Source organism: Centruroides vittatus, unplaced genomic scaffold, assembly GCF_030686945.1.
Source record: "Centruroides vittatus isolate TY-2023 unplaced genomic scaffold, ASM3068694v2 contig_651, whole genome shotgun sequence".
In the NCBI taxonomy this organism is placed as follows: Eukaryota; Metazoa; Arthropoda; class Arachnida; order Scorpiones; family Buthidae; genus Centruroides; species Centruroides vittatus.
The window spans coordinates 2,644,503-2,657,917 of record NW_027122405.1 but is presented as its reverse complement, the minus strand read 5'-3'; the positions used below and the strand labels follow the sequence as shown (position 1 = coordinate 2,657,917).

Here is a 13,415-nt window from a genome sequence, read left to right as displayed (position 1 = left end):
AAAAAAAATCAAAATGTTCTGAGGTTTTTTGTTTATCAATTTATTCATTACTTTAATATATTAATTATAATTTATGTTTAAAGTAATTCCAGTTCAAATGTAGTTATATAATTATTTTAAGGTTTATTGTTTTCATGTAAACAAAACTTTTATAGAAATTATATATATATATATATACATATATATATATAACATATACATATATATATACGGGTATCCTCGTACAACACAGTATTCCTACAACACAGTTTGAGAAATAAGGAAACTCACTGTGCAACATAGCTTTGCTCTAACACTGTTTGAGAATTGGAAACTCCCCATACAAAACTTCACAATTTTTAAGTGCAAACACTTGTCATTTGATATTTTTTTTATTCAAAGTCAGCATGCATGTAGTTTCCCACGAATTTTTCAATATTGAAATTTTCAATGTTGTTTCATGCCTTTTTCCTAGTTTTCTTTAGTATACAATTTTTGTATACTAAAGAAAATTGTACAATTTTTCTTCTTCCTTATTCTAGTTTCCTAGTTTAGCTTTCCTATAAACCAGGTATTGTTGTTGGTGATAGTGCTCTAAATCTGTGTTTTTCAACCATCAGTCCAGAGACCGATGCTGATCTGCAGCAAAATATTTGTACTGAAGCTGGCTTAGTTGATTGCAGATGACATTTAAATAGTGATCTAGAGTTACTGTACATAACAAAGTGTGTAAGTAAGCATAATTCATAGTTTCTTATAATTACTTGATCCACATAAAATTATCCATAATTTTGCCAGTCCGTGATGAGAAAAAATAGTCAAAAACACTGCTCTAAATGGACATGAAAGACTGTCATTGTGTTTTGTCTTTATAAATTAAACTACAAGTTACTACATAAAAAGATTAAAATTTAAAGATTTCTTAGGCCTATACAAGAAAATGAAAATATCAGATTTTTATAAAAAAAAAAAAAAGAGCACAGAAAAATCAGTATGATGCTAATACTTCAGCTTAAGATTAATAGGAAAGCTAAAATAATGAAAATATTTCGCCAAAAAGAAAACGTCCTCGTTTAAATGTTTAGCAGTGAAGAAAAATTAATATTAATGTGCAATATTCTTTGATTGTGACTGTTAGTTAATCATTGATTGTTTTAATGAACATACTTCTCTTAATTATGAGAAAGATTTGTATACTTTTGCCAACTTTTGGAACCAAACACTTTGTTTTGTACTAGTCTTTTGTTTCATATAGCACAGTTTTGCATAACGTGGTGCTTTTTAATTGAACCTAACTTAACTACCATGTTATATGGAGTTAGAAGAGATGATATGAAAAATTTAAACATTTATTTAAAAGGCAATATTATAAAATCTCCCAATGTAAGTTTGTTAGAGATGAAATTCATATTTTTAATTTGGAAGTACAGTTTTCTGAAATTAAAATGTTTTCAAAATATTTATTTATTTCAATAAAAAGAGAGCAAATATATAATACAATACTTGTAAAAAGATGAAATCTTTCAATATTTTGCTGTACATCTATAAAATTTTTGACCTTCAAAAACTAAGAATCAAAAATTTATAGTGTTTATGCAAAAATTCTGGAGTTAGACTCATTTTATTAATTGTTTCAATGATAAATAGAAAGAATTTAAATAAAATTAAACTCATTCTAACATAAAAGAATTCTTGGAAGATCAAAACCATCCTTAATTTTTCATCATTTTAATTTTAAAGACTTTATTGAGCATGGATGTAGAACAAAAATTTATATTGTGTAATTACATTGTACAGAACATGTAATTATTGACTTAATATAACAAAGTATCATAAAAATGTTTGGAATTTTTGTTCAAGATACCTATAATAATTAAGAAATAACATTGTAGACACTTTCACGCACTGCTTAATTTACTAATTTGTATAATTCATCTTTCTCCTAGTCCCACCTATGTTTCTATTGATTTAACGTAATACATATTTTCATAATTCATCTATACTGGATAATTCATCATCTTTTATAACTTTTTATATATTTTATTATAATAATTATCATTTTAACAAATAGCATTCTTTACCTTAAAATATCCTAAAATATTAGTGAAAATGCAATAAAACTGTTGTAAGATCATTTTAAAGTGAATTCAACATAAAATGCTTTAATGGAGCACAAAATTTAAAATTAATTTTGATGATGATGAGTGTAGCTCCAAAGTATTTTAGCTGTAATTTTAGTTTTGTGCTCCATTAAAGTATTTTGAGTTTATTTCATTAAGTAGTTTATATTGCATATTTTTTCCACTTAAAAATGGTTTATAAACTTGTATAATAACATTCTAAAATATATATATATATATACTTCTTGATTTTGGAAAATATAATCTAATATTCTCTACACAATTCTAAATCTATCTAAAAATTACATTAATATATAATTAATTAACATAATATTAAATTTTTATTTAGTGTAATTCATCAGGAATTCATTTGCATGGACGAAAAACAGTTAATAATAAAATAAACATTTTCTTCAATATCACTAAGAGAACAAATTTTAAATAATAAGAAGAAAACAAATTACGGTGCATCATTTATACAGTAAAAGTAATGAATGGGTAATAAAGGATCAAAGAGGACTAACATATATATAAAAATTAAGAAAAAAGTTGAAAAAAACAATTAGAAAACTCAATTCGAAAAATTAAAATAGAGTTAAATGTTTATGCATGTAAATCTATCAATCACAGCTATGTGAAAAAATACACAATGATTAATTTTCAAAAAATTTATGTAAGTTCATCATTTGTGATAAAAAGAAAAATCAAATATGACTTGAAAAATAATGGACATAGAGGAATGAATGGCATGAGTACATTTTAGCTATAGAAAACACATCTAACCTTAATAGTCTAGATAGTTGGAATACTATTGGCATGATGGATGAGACAACTATAGAATTGAAAAGATGTATTTTTCCAATGTTAATATGAAGACAAATCATTAATGATATAGCCTATTTGTTATCACTAATCTTGTCTCAATCAATGGAAATTCAAATTCAAAAGAGTGTGCAGTCTTTTGGAAAAAAAATCTTTCAATCTTTTTAGTTCAATAATTGATAAGAAAAATTCTTTCTTCCAACAGAATCTTACTCTCTGCCATACCTTTACATTTGCTGCAGAAGGAATAAACATTTTGGATGAGATATCTAATAACCTGATCTCACTCACTCTCCTAGAAAATATGTGTATGTTATTAGAGAACTATACAAAAAAATTTTTGATAATATTCTACATCAGGGATTATCAACCTTTTCTAAAATTAAATTAAATCTACTGACCTCTTTTATCACTGATATAAATTGAAATAAAAATTAATGCTTTAGTATTAAAGAAATCAAAATTTAAACTTGCATGTTTTACTTCACTAAAATGTAAAGTTATATAAATTAGTATTATATATTATTATATTTTTAAGGTATAATAAAAAAAATAAATAAATTAGTCCACTTTCCCAAACAACCCCTAGTAATGCATTGACCTCAGATAGATGAACTGACCTCTTAGAGGTTGTTACCATCATATTGGGAGCCTGTTCTGCATAATTAAAGTATTAATTAATTTGGTTCGTATTAATTAAGAATATAATTTTTAATTTGTTATAAAATATATTTGAAGGAAAGAGTTTATTACTTCATAAGTTAAATTTACAGTTTCTGTTTCTAATATAAATTCATTTATGTGAATTTTCACTTCTTATTTAATAATAATGAGAATAATAATAATAATTCATTCATAGTTGGAAAATATAATTTTTTGATAGATATTGATTGATTCAATCTCATGCCAGATAAAATTAATACACATAAATTATCATCATCTGTTAATTTACATCAGTATTTAGTTCGTAGTGATAGTTGAAAAGGGAGTGTCTAAATTTGTATTACTACTGAATTTAGTAAGATGTTATTTCTTCAATGAACGAAAAGGTATAATAGCTAAAATAACTATTCAAGTTATAGATAAGTTATATACTCCTGTGATCAAAAAGTATTGGGAATGGTTCAATAAAACATGAGATTTAAATTTATTCATCAAAATTTATTTCATCCTTTTCAAAATAATTCCCTCAGACTGCAATGCACTTATGCCAACATTTTTTCTAATCCTCAAAATATGTTTTAAAGCTGTTTTCATGAAACCTGTTCAGGATGTGCAGTGAATTTTGTTTTATGGTATTGATTAACTGAAAATGGTGACCATGATGTGGAAATTTTATTCAAGAAACCAGGAAAAAGTCACATGGTGTCATATCAAGTGAATGTGGAGCTTGTGGAAATCATATTTGTTGAATTTTTGGCCAAAAATTCATGAACAACAAGACCATTGTGAGCAGGTGCATTACCATACTGCAAAATTCATGAATGAGAAAACTCATGAATTTTGCATTTCTCACCACAAATCAGGTCATTTTCTATGAATTGCTGCACAAATTATGCAAAACAATCAAATAATATTCTTAGTTGACAGTCTGGTCAGTAAGAAGGAATTCTTTATGCACAATACCATGACAATCAAAGTAAACTATCATCACAACCTTGATTTTTAAATGATTTTGACATGGTCTTTTCAGTCTTGCTTCATCTTTCAAGCACCATTCACTAGGTTGTTAAGCCATTTTGCTGTCATAATGTTTCATCACCCATAATGATGCATTTTAAGAATGATCTGCATTTCTTTGGCCACTCGAACACACTTGTTTTTGGAAAAAATTCAACATTTTTGAGATGACTCAAAAAGCAACACACTATAAGACCAAATAATGTTTTAAAATTGATTGCCAAGATCCAAACGATACTGAAACATGTTCAATAATGTCAGTCCGTAACTGTTAAACAATGATCACTGAGCACCAAATTCTGACTTGAGTATTGTGTTGTTTATCAGTTGAAGTAGATGATGTACCAGAGCATGGTTCATCTTCAATGACTTCTCTACCTTCCTTGAACATCTTATACATCAAGAGATTATGACCTACCTGTTTATGATTTTTAAGTGGATAGGATGAACAATCTACACTACACTAGCTTTACTTCGGCCAGGTATCAATCAAAAAGGAGACTGGATGGATCTCAGATCTATACAGATCACAACTGGCAGAAACTACCCAATACTGAAAATCAATCCCAGTTCATTTGCTCAATACCTAACATTATGCCACTGTGGGAGATTCAGAGAGATATAACTAATATTAAAATAATTATTTTCTATTATTTTAACATTTTAAAATATGATAATGTAAGACAATAAGAGGAATAACAAACCATTCTAGATTTTACTGAGGAGATACTATATGCTACTGAGTTAATAAATATAGCTAGATTTTCTATATCATCTGTACCAAAAAATTTTATTTGTTTTTTTATGGCTTTCAAGAAATATAATGATATCAATATTCAATAATTTGCTTTAGACAATATCAGTGAAATTACCAAACATACATTCACTTATTTAGCATTTTTGTATATATTTTTAATTTTATTTCTATTTTTATAATTGTTGGTATTTATTCTATATTTTTTGTTATCTGTTCAGTTCATTTATGCATTTTTAGATATTTTTAGGTGTTCATATTCATTTATGTGTTTTTATGGGATTTCAATCATTGCATATTTATTCATTACTGTATTATTTAGAAATCTGGCATTCTCTCATTTCAAATTTTTTGTTCTAGGATCATAATATTTAAATCTTATTCATCAGAAATATGTTTGTTCTATATTTTTTGAATAAAAACCATCATTCATTGCTATTTTATCTGGAAGAAAATTGATAAAAATTGACCAAAATCATTCAAAAATTAAAAATATCACTGCATTTTAAGGTTTCTATTGTGGTGTGGTTATCAGTGAAATATTTAAAATGACAAAAAACAAAATAAAATATATCAATTCTCAAACAAAATAAAAATATACAATAAAAAATAGACATACACAGACTAAAATAATTATAATTTAGTAAAGCTACATAAATATAAACTGAACATTAAATTATATTACTGTATAATTAAATTTTCATCACACTAAACAATGAAATTAAAAATTCTCTAAAACAATTTTTAATATGAGTAATTTTTGATGAAATGAAAAATAAAATTAAGTATAATAAATATAACCCTTGCTACGGAATAAACACACACACAAAAAAAAAAAAAAATCAAATAGTATAATAATGATCTTAAGAATTGTTATTTGACTCCTAATTGACTAAGTAAGAATCAAATAACTAGTGCCAGAAAACAAAACAGGATACTTTATCAATGACAATTAATCATTATAATGAACTGTACTTTGCTCTCATAGAGTATATTTATAACTTACAATGAAACAAAAATAAACACAGATGATAAATATAAATTCAGACAGCAGGGAATTTTGTGAAGTAAAAAGTCTGGATTAAATTTTATTACTTACTTTTTAACAGAATAGATTTTATTTTATTTAATAAAAGTCTATTAAATTTTTATAGGCAGTTTGGCCCAAATTTTTTGGAGTATCTGGCCCGATCAAAGCCACAATGGGCATGAAAAAAATTTTTAAAAAGTTTTTATAGACCCTTCTTATTACCAGCAAGGGAAAAAAGAGTTAAAAGAAAAACCAGTAAAAATGATGCATTAACAAGGCAAGTGTTGATATGGAGTTCTAACAGAAAGATATTGGAAAAAATGAATAAAATATTCTTATAATACTGAAAATATTAAGATTATAACATATAATTCAGCATGTATATGAAACAGTAATAACTTAAAAATTAATAAAATATCTTTAAAAACTAGACAAAATCAATAATTTATAAACAACAAAGAAAACATTTTTCATCCAGTAAATATTTCATTATTAAATAAGTCATGTGTTTAAAATATTAAAGTCTGTATGTTAAAAATTTAGATTTTTTCCATAAATATATTATTTTAATTTTTTTTAAACTCTTTAACGATGTATAAATAACAGCCTTGTTACCATGCTTTACCTCATATAAGTTTGTATTTAGTTCGTAGATATTAATCTACGAACTAATAAAATTATATAATTAATATTAAATTAATTATATATTAAATATTAAATTAATCAGCTGACGCACCCCTTTCAGCACAAATATTCAGGAAAAGAGTAATATGTTTACCTATAGTTTATTTGGGAAATTCATTAGCCTACCGGAGATCGAAACATCACATATAAGACGCCGGCAATCTTTTTAGCCTTTTTCTGGATAAAAGTTGCGTTTTATATGCCGTAAAACACGGAAATTATACGGAAATTACTTCTACCGTTCAAAAAAATCATATAATTTTACCGACATAAACGTTTACCACCGTCAACAGTTCTTAAATTATGCGCAAATTTCGCGAAAAAATAATAGAAAAAAATAATAAAAGAAGGCTCACCGTTATGTTTTTTAATCTTCCGACGATATTTCCCTTACACCTGCGACCCATGATTGGCGATGAAGCGTAGTCGCATTCGGCGTGTTTGCTCTCTTCTCTGATAGTGGGCCCGCAACAGGCCGTAGTAGGTAAGGCCCCACTGGTCTGATTTGTGATAGTAGTTGCAGCCACGCCCTCTCCTTCTCCCGCAGCACACGACCGGGCAAGAATGGCGCTAGTGAACTCTTCCGGTGTGTAAGGACGTAAATCGGCTCTGACTTCGGTGGGTTTCGATTCGACGATATCTTCTACTTCCCAATCTAAATCGTCTGGAGGTTCGTAATATATGTGATTACCAACGCACGTAGTCGTCATCTCTGCAACGATATTCGAAAAAATGAAAGAGTTAAATTATTCGCAACTCGTTTTTGCCGAAAATAGAATCTCATTAACGCGTCTTTGAGTATTATGATCGATTTTTGTTTGTCGGCCATTTCTTGTTACTGCCGACTCTATTAAATTAATCAGCTGACAGCTTCACGTGACTCGTTGTTGGTCCACTTCGTTATTAATGCAATTCACCTCGGTATTCTTGTCCGGAGTAATAAAGTATCCGAAACTACCATTTGTCTCTATCAGCAGTATGTAGGCTACGAACCGGTGGAATAATAAACGCGTACAACGTCTTTAAGATTTTTTTTTTAAGACCGACAATTTAAATTGTCGTCTGTGATAATATAGACCTAGTTACTAATTCTGAAATATATGTAAATCCATTTGAATACTCATTTCGAAAACCAAAACACCAACTTTACAACAGAGACACGTCTGAATAGCGAAGGTTTTGTTTATAGCAGCAACATATATTTATACTTTTTCAAATAAATGTATGTACAAAAGTACAATTTTAAGTATAAGTTGCGTTATTTATTCGTTATTTTAAAGATTTATTTCCGTTTCCGCTATCATTTAGAAGGGAAAAAAATGGCAGCGAGTGGAAAAAATGAGAGAGAAATTTCTTTACACAAGTTTATTCTGAAGGTTTTCTAAATGCAAGCAATGGCTGATTTAATATTTTTTATATGGAAGAAATTCGTAAAAATTTCTGTAGAATATAAACGTTGAGTTATGAGACAATTACGATTGTTTAACATCAGATAAAAAAGATTATTAAGTAATCCATCATCATCAGCAGCAATTTTAAAACAGGCAAAAATAAAAATTGCAGTTTACTAAAGCCGACAAGCATTACTAATCCTTACTAAATTTCAAAGATAGACGTATAGAAATGTCGTAAATTATTATTATTTTTTCTTAAAAAAACGACGAAACAGACCTATAAAATCGTTTTATAAATATCAAAAGTACTTGAAACTTTTTAAAATGTAATACAAAACAAAATAAAATCCAAATAACCAGAGTTTGAGAGAAGTGAAAAAGGGGCTTGGACAATCATAAACGTGGGGCCTTACCTCTCTCCCGAAAACCACAAAAATAGGTAAATATAACCGATAAAAACAGCTTTTGAATCATTTACATAGTATCTTTATATATATATATGTAAAAGACTAAATTTTACGTGCTTCTATATACTGGAGGCCTTAATATTTCCTCTAAATGGGCCTATAAAAGATTTTTTTTTTTAATAGCAAAATAGCTACGTTTTTCGCAAATAATTATCCTCAAATTTTCATTGAAAAGAGAAGGCAACATTGTTTCTATCTAAACACACTTTCATAAACGTTATTTAAATTAAGTATCAAGCCAGCTATTTAATTTTTTCTTAAATTAATTTACCAGAATTAAGTCGTTTATAAATTAACTCTTACAGGAGAATAATAAATGAGAGACTTTTAACTACATTGTTTCTTCTAAAATTTTTTTCCCTTTAAGAAAACCAATTAAAAATAAAACGACAATACAATTTCTAAGGACAGTAGAAAGTAAAGTTTTATTGGGCTGCAATTTGTAAAAATTGTAGACCTATAAATTCCCACTGTCGACCGTCTCTTTGTCTGTTCTTCCATAATCTCGAGAACTGAGTCAGATAGATGAAAGCCGAAACTAGATATGAAAAGCTTAGGGGCAGGCGGCACCGATTAACTATATACGAACTTCCAATGCAAATCGGAAGTCACGTATTTCACTTAAATAATTTTCCCATGAAAGGAGTTAGATACATGACCGGCACGACTCTACTGCTAACGGGAAAAGTATGACGTACTGGGGCAAAACACTATTAATTTGAGGCGGAGAGCATATAATTTAAATTAAATAAATTTAAAATATGATTAAAAATTGAAGCCCGAAAACCGCAGTGTGCTCGTTTGTAAATTAACTTAGTTCAAGAAAACTTTTTCACATGAATAATTTCGAATATCGGTAAACAAGCTTCGAATACTCATAAGGGTCTACTAAAACCTATTTTTGAGTTTTTATAAAGTTAGAAATGGATTTTATGAAGAAATCTCAATTTATGCTAAACGTAATGCTGAATATTTTCCACTATTCTTCGGTTTTAGAATTAAAAAAAAAAACTAAATAAATATTTTAGCAATTTGAGTCAGTAATATCTTAAAATGAGGAAAATTATTATAAAATGTGTATTTTACGACCTGCAAAGTTCCATTATGTTGAATTTTTTAGGGAGAGTTATACAGTATTTAGATCGATGTACAGGTATTGACCTTGATCGATATTATTGGAATCGCCATATTAAAACCTGCAGAAATCCGAATGTATAACCAACCTATTAAATTATTTATCTGGCGCGGAATATAAAAACGATAATAATAATTAAAAAAAAAGAAACTGACTATTTCTTCCGTCGACTATCATCTATATTTAACGAAGAAGAGCGAAAATTTTCGATTTTCAATATGCACGTATCTCTTAAAATATGGCTCTGGGCACTATTAAAATAATGTAGCGAAGAGGACAAAGCGCTACAACTCTTCAAAAAATAATAATTTTATTAAACTCAAACTTAATTGCTGGCTGCGCTACTGTATTAATAATTAAACTGTTTATTACAGAAACTTGCGAACCTAAACGTATTCCGTATTTTAAATCTTGTTTCTTAATGTACTCGTATATTTATTCCGATGTTTAAGGCTTATCATTGTAGATCTTTATGCAATAGGCTATATTACGATGCTTCTAGATGTAACGTTAGAAAAGAATTTTATTATTTTACGTGTTAGAGGTAACACGTACAGTGCAGTACTTCGAGGTACTGTATCATACAAGTCGAATGTTGATGCACGAATAGGTATGTCAAATTGCAAGGTCAAACGTGTCGGATACGGTGACGTAAGGAATTGCTTAAACATAATTTGATATGAAGAAATTTAATCGAAATTGAAAGTACTATAATTTCTATATTTTAATAAACAACTTGTAATCACAAATACAATAATTAGGCACAAATATTTATTGTTAAACCTAATTAAAAGAAAATGTTAACCAAAAAAAAAAAAACTTTTAAAAGTAATAATTTGCAATGGCGACGAAATGAATACAAATTATTAAAGCTACTCGTAACTAAGTTAGACTATTAGAGTAATTGTTCGTCAATGTTTGAATAACTTGTTTAAATCATTGTTATTCGTTCATATCTACAAGAACGAAAACATAATGCCATGAATGGGACTTAGTAACAGAGTAAACAGTGGTCTAATCGACTTAATTCAGAAAAGACCTTGAAACATATGGGAGGACATCTATTGCTTCCCGGATAGCCTCAATACATTACATATGTTTTTTTTTAAAATTTTTGTGTAAGTAAATTACAGAAATAAAATACTCAATGAATGCTACAGTAAATAAAACTGAATGTGTTGATGCGTACACTTAAAAATATCAGTTAGTTCATCACATTATAACTCCTATTCAGCATTACAACTGACTTATATATATGATTGACATTGTGTCTCACTTGAGACATATTATAAATTAGAAAGCATTTTATTTACAAAGATACTAAAACGTCTTTAATAATCATATAAAATATTAATGCCTTATAAATATTTTATAAATTATCAAATTATATTTATTTTAATGATTCGTAGAATATAATTTTTGTTTGATTTAAATTTACTTATGAAAATTAAAAATTAAGACTGGAAACATCCGGATAATGATAAAGGTATAATAAATTAATTTGAAAATTTAACGTACAGAAAATAAAAAGTAAGTAGGCTAACATAAAAAAATAAATTTAACGTTATAAAACATTTCTTTTGCTATCTCGTGTTATTAAATGGAATAGAAATTTTGTTTTGCATTAATTTTAATTTGGATATACAGTTTTGTACCTAGCAAATAACAAAATTAACTAATGTAATTAATTAAATATATAACGAAAGTAATTTTTAAAAACACGTTATTTTAGTTCGTTGTACACGAACTAAACTGTCATTTTTGAAATAAAAATTCAATTATAGAATATACCTATGATATAAATAATCACTAAGTAATTACAGAAACAAGGTCTAAGCTTTAGTTTAACGTCTATCTTACACTAAACTAGGCCTCTCAGACTTTGAGAGAGGTTCGGGCCATTTTATCTTTTTGAGACCCGTCATATTAAGAAAAAAAAAACATTAAAAATGATATTTTTTAAAAAAATAATGAAATTTGATTTTAAAAAAACAAGTATTTTCTCCTTTAATGCGCGAGAAATGTACCGGAACGAATAATTCGTTAAATGTTTTTGAGGTCCATATCTCGGGGCTAAATGGCTCTTTCTGTGATAAAGCCTAGTCTAAGCATTATAACCTTTCACATTAATTAACAACGGTTAACAGTAGCTAACTATCTGCCCAATGGTAAGGATGGGTGGCATAAAATGGTGATCTAAATTTTGGTTTAGGCTAGACCATATTGAATTATTTCGAGAACCTAAGGTACGCGTAAAAAGAAGCTATCGTGAGGTATTCGTAAAACTTAATACTTTCCATATTTAATCTAGAAAATATGAAGTTTTGCGAAGAGATGTCTTACAAGACCATTGAAAAACTTTACAAACGAAAGTCTGAACAGCCATACTTAAATGTTTTTGTACTTGTAATTTAAAAGTAAACAATTCACCAGTTAAACAGGTTTGTTTTATATGATAGAAACTTATACTGTATACTAGATAACTTAATTAAAACATTCTTTCACTCGAAATGCATAATTAAAACAAATGGTAGTAAAATGAACTAAAAGAATTATGATGTGTTATCAGATGCCAATTAAAGAATTTTATAACCAGAACTGCAACGTATTTCTTCACTCGACTGACAGCCGAGAAAGAATGACTTCTTTTGTTTCTGTAGGTTCTCGTTATATCAGCTATTTTACGATCCGAGGTTAAAAGTCCATCGCTGGAGCGTGGCAATAGTCAAACAGTCGAACCATTACGATGCCAACAGGATACATCTCAAACTTGTCTCAAAATTCATGACTTTTCTTACATTTTAATGGAAAAATAAAAAGCTAATGAAAATAAATAAAATATAATTATTAAAGAATGTGTAACTGTTTTGAATATGACAACAACGGAATATTTATATTAAAGGCTACGTAAGAGTGAGTGGTCGAGAATCGTTATGCATCGTTCGTAGGCCAACCGTAGATAGTGGAGTAACGTGAGAAATGACGCCACGTCATTCTTTATCCGGTCTATCCGCCAGATTAATATCAAAATCGGAAATTATGCAAAGTCATCTAGTGGAAATGACAATCACGCTACTAAGATGTAAAGAAGGGAGCATTATTAATGACTGTTATTCGCTGGAGGTTGTTTTCTTTGTTATAGTGTTATCTATAACACTTATCTACAAATCTTTTGTTATCTTCATGCACAATGGTAGGAAATATTATGTAAAATTTTGTAAGCTATCTTAAATGTATTTCTAAAAATGATCATTTTTTCTACTTAATATAGAAAAACATAGTTTTATAGAAGCTTCATGGGGCCCAGGCAAATTTGAATTAGAGGGCTTCACGTACAGTGTTGACATCGA

General features: G+C 27.9%; 1 protein-coding gene across 2 annotated transcripts in view; it reads right to left on the bottom strand.

Moving 5' to 3' along the window:
- The window catches only part of LOC136979908 (SAM and SH3 domain-containing protein 1-like), a 133,647-nt gene that overhangs the window by 33,596 nt on the left and 86,636 nt on the right, over positions 1-13,415 (bottom strand). For both annotated transcript variants that reach the window (XM_067275941.1, XM_067275942.1), the window contains one exon: positions 7,426-7,781. In XM_067275941.1, coding sequence (XP_067132042.1) covers positions 7,426-7,781 — 356 coding nt within the window. The remainder of the gene's footprint in view (positions 1-7,425; positions 7,782-13,415) is intronic.